Genomic DNA, 8,182 nt, shown 5'->3' on the forward strand with positions numbered 1-8,182 from the left:
TATATATTCGGTAGGTCGGGTACCGGACGGTTCGGGTTGATACTTTGGTTGATGAAAAGGGGGGAGTCGTCTGGTCTTGGGTTGCTGGACTGGAGGAGGTGTAACCGACTTCCCGAGCTCTTCGCGTGGAGAGGGGGGTGTCACCTGCAAAGACACTCCGACGCTCTAGTCAATCGAGTGTGCAGGCAAAAAGTGAGAGAATGATATATGTCGTACCTTGGGGGAGGGGTAGGACCCTCCCCATATATACCATGTCAGAGGTGGGTCCCACAAGGGCAGACCCACCTTCCTCGAAGCTTCCTTCACACAGCTGTAGCGGAGCTGTCAGCGATGGACGTGAACGCTGTTGGTGGCGCGTTATGTTTTCCCTTATGTCGTCGCCAGGTCGACCGCTCGTGGATAGGACGTGCCTTTTGCGCGCGTGTCTTTTTGTTGATGCGAATAACCGTTCGTCGCCTCGTTCTTCGCGCCGGGCATTTAATGCTCATAATGGGTTGTTTTAAACCATGTGAGTAAAGACTTTTTTACCCCTGCCTTTCGCGCTTCATGTCATATTTTTAATCCTCTAGTCAGTTTTACGCTCCATTTTTCAATCCATTTCCTTGTTCATCTTCATTCCTATTTTCTTTGCATTCTCCTTCTTCCTTCCTGAATTCCCTACTGTGATCTTCGTGTTTTTGAGCATCCATCCCTTCCTGCTTTCCTCTCAGTTATCATAGTCAATCAGGTAAGCACTCTTCTCCTCTTTCTCTGCTTTATGTTTGTTTTATCTTCATTATCATTTCTCCTATATGCATGTTGCTTGTTTGATTTGCATGCTAGATGATCATAGTGTCAAGTAGGTGCGTTAGGGGGTTACCATTCCAGGGTGTTAGCTTTTTAGGTTTTTACTTGGATTTCTGCTTTAGCCATGCTTGATCTTAGTTATTGAATAGGCTAAATGTAGTTTCTGGGCTTTTTCCGGACTTCCGACCACATAGACTAACCGAGTGGTACCCCCACTGTAGGTATGCCTCGCGTCGTTTCTCGAGCTTCCACCTCCGTCGCGGGTTACGACCCCTACGCTTGGGTAACTTCCGACGTGAAGGACTCCCCGAACCAGATGGGCGAGGAGGAGTTAACCGAGTTCTGCCAAGCCGAGTACTTGTGCGGTGGGACTGACGAGGAGGCCAACTACGACGTCTTTGTTCCTGCCCCCAACGAACGACTATATGAGCTTAATTTCCAGTCCCCCCGGGTTGCCGATTGGATTTGGTTCTATAAGTACATGTTCACCCAAGTGGGGGTTCGTATTCCATTTTCTGCTTTTCAAATGGCGCTCCTTAACCGGATCTCCGTGGTGCCGTCTCAGTTGCATCCGAATAGTTGGGCTTCCATCCGCTGTTTTGAGATGGTGTATGAATATCTAGAGTTGTCGGTGTCCGTTGACGTTTTTCTTTTTTTCTTCAACCTCACGAATCCTTCCAAGGAGGGGAAGGCGAGGAAAGGGTTCATGTCCTTCCGATCTACCCATGGTCGGAGGATCTTCGGCTTGTTCGAGGACTATTATCATGGGTTTAAAGACAAGTATTTTAAGGTGCGTCCGGTCAAAGGTCGCCATCCCTTCTGGTTGTCGTTGGAGGGGGAACGCCTTATCCCGACGTACTGGAGTTTCGGGGTGGGGTCCAACACATTTATCAAGGTGACTTACAAAGGGATGTCCGCTGTGGACAGAAAGATTGCCGACGTGTTGTTGGCTGTTTTTGGGAGGAATCATGTGAATCCCCATCTCCTTATGCGTGACCGGGTGGTCACCAGGAATCATATTTGTGAGTTGCTTTGCCTTGTATTTTTGTATTTCTATTGCTTTACTTGGTTATGCCAGTTTCACGACTAACTTGTTTACTTATTTGTTGCAGTGGAGATGTCTGCTTCGGTGACAGGGCTTGAGGGCTTGTTCAAGACATTCTTGGCGGACAGCGATGAGGAAAAGGCTGACAGAAAGCCAGAAATCCTCCCTGAGAGTAAGGATGATTAGGCGGTACCTTCACCTCGTGACACCGAGATGTCGGACAAAAATTCTGACGGGACGCACGCTTCTCCTATTCATGAGGAGACGGCTGGCATCAGGCATTCGTCCTCCGCTCAACAAGTCGAGGATGACGACTTGAAGATTGTCCCTACCCTCAAGAGGCAGAGAGCATCCTCCAGCCCTGAAGGAGCTCTCACCGTGACGGAGCGGAACTTCGATGCCGGGACCTTTATAGACTCGCAGTTGCTTTCCGGCACAGAGGATCACTTCCTTGGCACCGAGCTTGCGGGGCAGGCAAGGTGGATGTACCGTACCCTTCTCCGCGGTGCTACGATAGCTCGGAAGGCCAAGTTCGAGTTGTCGGGGATGCAGTCGCTGCGCAGGAAGCTCGAATCTGCTATCAAGGCCAATAATAAATTCAAGACTCAAGTTGAGACGCTTCGGGAGCAACTGTCCAAGACGGAGGAGAAGCTTAAAGCTGTCGAGGAGAAGGCCGAGTCTGCCGAGGAAAAACTGAAGACCTCTGATGCCACCGTGTCCCGTCTAACCGAGCGGGAGATGACTTTGGAGAGCCAACTCAATGCCGCGCAAGGTCGGGTGGTCGATTTGGAGAAGGAACGTGATGTGGCCGTCTCGTCGGCTAAGGCTGCTCAAGCTGAGGTCGAGGAGCTTAGGAAGAAACATAAAGAGACCGTGAAACTGGGAATGAGCGCGATCCTGATGACTGAGGAGGCTCTCAAGACCCAGGTGAAGATCGTGGCTCCTGATTTTGACACATCGGCAATTGGGGTCTTTAAAACAATCAAGGATGGCAAGATTGTCGACATGCCCAAAATGTGATCTCTTTGTACTTTTTGTATGGATCTGTGATTATGTTGTAGAACTTTGTGGAACTTACTTTTGTTATACTTTAATAGTCACTTGGTCGACTTGTGATTATCACTTTTCTTCGCTTATCTGGTAGCATTTTTGTTTTGTTTTGTTACCGTTTTGTCGGCGTAGGCTTGTCGCTCGTGTTCGCTTACCGTTATGTTGGTAACTTGGCGAAGCCAGGTCGTGGCTTTGCTGTTGCTGTAGCCGTTTGTTTTGGCTTTAACTTAGTTGGCTCCCGGGGTGATCAGTCTCGGGGCACCGTGTCGTTGTCCCGTTTATCATGCATTATAAGGAACATGTTGTCGTGGGATGCATAAATGGGGAAAAGTAGATGGGAAAGTAATTTTGACGAATAAACATTAATTTTGACAAGTAAACATTAATCGACAGCTAAACAAGTCTGTTGCCATGACAAGTATTCAAGAAAGTAAATCACTGAGCTCGTCAGATCACCTAATCGGCGTGTTTGAGCTAAGAATAAAACCTTCTTAGGTTACCTGCATTCCAGGTTCTCGAGATTTCCTTGCCATCGAGCTTCTCCAGCTTGTAGGCGCCTTTTCCAATTACCTCTTTGACCCTATAGGGGCCTTCCCAGTTTGCCGCGAGCTTGCCTTCCCCCTGGGTCGGGAGCCCGATGTCGTTGCGCCGCAGGATGAGGTCGTTTTGTTCAAACTCTCTCCTGAGTACTTTGGTGTTGTAGCGCAGGGCCATTATTTGCTTTAGTGCTACTTCTAACAAATGGGCCATCTCCCTTGCCTCGTCTACTAGGTCATTCTCTACAGCTTCTTCCGCTCCGTTTAGAAGTAGTCATGGGCTCGGCTCGCCGATCTCTACGGGTATCATTGCGTCCACCGCATACGTCAGGCGGAAAGGGGTTTCTCCCGTGGAGGACTGCTTGGTTGTACGATAAGACCAGAGGACCGAGGCGAGTTCGTTGGCCCATGCACCTTTTTTATTATCCAGCCGCTTCTTGAGGCCCAGCAAGACGACCTTATTTGCAGCCTCGACTTGCCCGTTCGTCTGGGGATGCTCCACCGAAGAGAATTTTTATTTTATGCCCAGACTGGTGAGGAACTCAACGCACTTTTTATCGGTGAACTGCGTCCCGTTATCCGAGATGACGACTTCCGGGATGCCGAATCGGGTTATCACTGTCTCCCATAGTTATCAGAACCGGACTGAACCAGCCGGTTCGACCGAAAAACTGGTGAACCGGTGGTCTGGCCGATTCGATTGATGCTGTGGACCGAACACGCAATTGACTCGGTCAACGGTGGTCAAACCCGTTGAAAACCGACCGGTTCGCATTTCAAACCGTATCAACCCGCGCAGGTCCACAATACACCGCACACTCGTGGGCCACAAACCACGGAAGGTGCTCCGATGTCCCAAAATTGGTAAAAAACATTGCTGAAGGGTTCGGAACAGGGGACCTACTGCATACAAGGTCCCCTCTTATGCCACTATGCCATCACGTTTCTCATTAACATATACACCAAAAGATAATTATATACTAACTTTAAAGCGGTTCAGCCTCTATCCATTTGGTGTAGTAGTCGATGGCAACTACGAGATATTTAACTTGCCCCGGACTAACTGGGAAAGGTCCCAAGAGGTCGACTCCCCATTGTGCAAAAGGTCGGGAGGACGTCAATAGGCTTAGTTCGGTTGCCGGTGCTTTGTGGAAGTTGGCGTTCTCTTGGCACTTAACGCATTTCCTTACGAACTCTTTGGAGTCCGTCATCATCGATGGCCAGTAATATCCAGCTCGGATGAGCTTTCTTGCTAGACCTTTGCCCCCGATGTGGTGGCCACAGCACCCCTCATGGACTTCTCTTAGCACGTAGTCCGTCTGGTCGGGATGCAGGCACTTCAGCAAGGGTTGGCTAAGTCCCTTTTTGAACAGTTGGCCCTGTATGATCGCATATTTGGCTGCCTCTCTTCTCAACGCTTTAGCTTCCTTCTCATCTTAAGGGAGTTTGCCATTTTCTTGGTAATCAGTGATGGGGTCCATCCAGGAGGGGCTTATCTTTGTCAGGTGGAGGGCAACTGCTGGTTCTTTTATCATGCCTTGAATGAGGGACCGGTTGCCGGCTCCTGGTTTCGTGCTCGCTAGCTTGGATAGGAGGTCTGCCCGTGTGTTCCTTTCCCTTAGAACGTGTTGGACCGCGACCTCCTCAAACTGTTTGCTCAGCTCTTTGACCTTATCCAAGTACTTTTGCAATAGCGAGTCTCTGGCTTGGTAGCTTTCATTTACTTGCGAGGTCACGACCTGTGAGTCGCTGCATACTTCCAGCCTCGTAGCCCCGACTTTCCGAGCTAAGATCAAGCCGCCTAGAAGGGCCTCATATTCCGCTTGGTTGTTCGATACGGGAAACTCGAACTTGATTGATTGTTCGTATATGACCCCAGCAGAACTTTCCAAGATGATCCCGGCACCTCCGGACGTTTGGTTGGAGTCCCCGTCCACATGGAGCCTCCACCATATGCCCGCTTCCTCGGTCGGGTCCCCCGCTACTTCTACCAAGAAGTCCGCCATTGCTTGTGCCTTGATCGCATATCGGGGCTCATTCTTCCCGCTAAGTCAGGTTTTTGGAGCACTTGGCGGATTCCCTGGTCCGTTCTCACGACCACTTGGTGACCCTGGAAGTATTGCCGTAGTCTTCGGGAGGAAGTTAGCAGTGCTAGAGCCAGCTTCTCTAATTTGCTGTATCTCAATTCTGCTCCTTGCAGTGCTTTACTCACGAAGTAAATTGGTTGTTGAACCTTCCCTTCTTCCCATACCAAAACTGCCACCAGCGCTTCATCCGTTATGGCCAGGTACAGGTAGAGTGGTTCTCCGACTTTGGGCTTCCCGAGCACGGGTGGTGTGGCGAGGATCTCTTTGAAATGTTTAAATGCTTCCTCACAAGCCGGGGTCCATTCAAACACTATCCTTTTTTTCATAAGATTGAAAAATGGTAGCGCCCTAGCAGCCGATGCTCCAAGAAAACGGGATAAGGCGGTGAGTCTGCCCGACAGCCTCTGAACATCCTTAACGCAGCCCGGACTCTTCATTTGGAGTATCGCTTGGCACTTTTCCGCGTTGGCTTCGACCTTTCTTTGGGTTATCATGAACCCTAGGAACTTTCCCGCTTCCATGGCAAATGCGCATTTGAGTGGGTTGAGCCTCATGCCGTGTCGTTGGAGGGAAGAGAACACATTTCCCAGGTCGCTTATGAGGTTCTTAGGCCAGGTGGTCTTTGCGAGGATATCATCTACATACACCTCTACCGTTTTTCTTATGAGGTCGCTAAATATCTTGTTCATTAGCCTTTGGTACGTTGCCCCAGCGTTCTTCAGGCCGAACGGCATTACCTTGTAACATGAGTTGGGGGTTTATCCCCGGCATGTCGGTTGGCGTCCATGCAAATAGGTCGCCGTTGGCCCTTATCATTTCCATTAGAGGTTCCTTCAAGTCGTGTGGGAGGTTTCTGTTCACGAAGGTGAACTTCTCCTCCGTGTCCCCGACTCTGAACCTCTCTAAGTTCCCTTCCGGCTCGGGTCTCGGCTTGTCGCTGACTCTAGCGTCCAAGTCGGCAAGGAACACCCCCGATGCCTCTTTAGATTTCTTCCTTAAGGAGAGGCTGGCATTGTCGCAAGCGACTGCCATTTCCAGGTCTCCTTTTATGGATCCCACGGATCCGTCGTCAGCGACGAACTTCATTATCAACATCTTTGTGCTGATCACTGCTCCGAGGTCGTTGATAGTCTTTCTCCCTAGGATGACATTGTAGGCTGTAGAGTCTCGTAGAACCACGAACTCGGCCATTACCGACCTTCGCCCCTGCCCTGATCCTACAGATATTGGTAGGGAAATTATCCCATCTGGTTTGATGAAGTGGTCGCCCAAACCTACAACACCGTGCTGGTGCGTCTTTAGATCAGCATCTCGTAGGCCCAGGGCGTCGAACACGTTGCGAAACATGATATTCGAGTCAGCCCCGGTGTCCACGAGGATTCACTTGACGAGGCCGGTTCCCACTCTGGCCGTGATAACCATGGGAGGGTTTTCTGCGGCCTCCTCGAACCATTGGTCCTCTGGACCGAATGAGATGGGTGGGAGCCTCTTGGAGCTTCGCACAGTGGATGAGGAAACCGCCAGGACCTTGGCGTCTTTCTTGTGTGCCGACCTCGACCTTGGAGGTGCGTCTCTTGCCGTTACCACGTTCACTATGGTAAGGCCGTGTTCGTTGTCCTCCGGCTCGTGACGTCGCTTTGCCGCACGGGTCTTGTCCTCTCCTTCGCAGTCGCGATCTCACCTCCTTGGCTCCCTGATGAGATGGGAGAATTCGGCCAGTTTACCATCCCAGATCGCTTGTTCCAGCGCGTCCTTCAGGTCGAAGCAATCCTGTGTCTTGTGTCCATAGCCTTTGTGATAATCACAATAGAGACTCTTGTTTCCCCCGGTCTGGTCCTTCAGAGGTCAAGGCTTCGACAAAATTCCCTTCTCTGCTATCTGTTGATAAACTTCTATGATGGGGACAGTGAGGGGGTGTAATTGGTGAACTTCCCGACTCGAGGAAACGGCCTGGGTGCCTTGTTCGGACCGCCGTCTCTGGCGTGTTCCTTCTGTCTTTCTCTGTTGCCGTGCTGTCGGGTTTTATTGTAGGAGGGCTGCCGTTTGTTGGCAGCCACGACCTGGCTGACTTCTTCATCGTTAATGTATTCCCTGGCTACACTTTGGATCTCCTGCATTGTCCATACCGGCTTTGTGGTGAGGTGTTTTCTGAAGTCCTCGTTTAGGAGTCCATTCGTCAGGCACAGGCTAGGAACCGAATCAGTTAGCCCGTCGGGTTTCCAAGCACTCGTCGTTGAAACGGTCTAGATATTTCCTGGTCGGTTCGCCGGACCTCTGCGTCACCCCGAGCAGATTGATCGGGTGCTTTGCCTTTGCGATTCTGGTAGTAAATTGGGCTAAGAAGGCGTGGCAAATATCCGAAAATCTGGCCACCGAGTCCGTCGGGAGGCTATTAAACCACCGTATCGCAGGTCCCACGAGAGTTACCGGGAAAGCTCGGCACTTTACTTCGTCTCCCACTCCCTCCAGGTTCATCCTTGCCTCGAAGGCCGTAAGGTGCTCCTGCGGGTCTTGGGTTCCGTCGTACCTCATGTCCGTTGGCTTGTCAAACTGCTTTGACAGTCGGACTTCGAGGATGGAACGATGAAATGGGGTTGCGCCCATTATCACTGGTCCCCGCGTTCTCCTTGTTCTTTCCTCGCCGTCTTCCCGGTCTCGATCTGTGGTTCGTCTCCGTT

General features: G+C 50.8%; 1 protein-coding gene across 1 annotated transcript; it reads right to left on the bottom strand.

Annotated features, from left to right (window-relative positions):
- On the bottom strand, window positions 4,854–6,058 carry LOC107635960. Its single transcript, XM_016339507.1, has 2 exons — window positions 5,541–6,058; window positions 4,854–5,463 (listed from the first exon to the last, which is right to left on the bottom strand). The coding sequence occupies exons 1-2, from the start codon at window positions 6,056–6,058 to the stop codon at window positions 4,854–4,856; spliced, it is 1,128 nt and encodes a 375-aa protein (XP_016194993.1).

This window comes from Arachis ipaensis, chromosome B04 (assembly GCF_000816755.2).
Source record: "Arachis ipaensis cultivar K30076 chromosome B04, Araip1.1, whole genome shotgun sequence".
Taxonomy (NCBI): domain Eukaryota; kingdom Viridiplantae; phylum Streptophyta; class Magnoliopsida; order Fabales; family Fabaceae; genus Arachis; species Arachis ipaensis.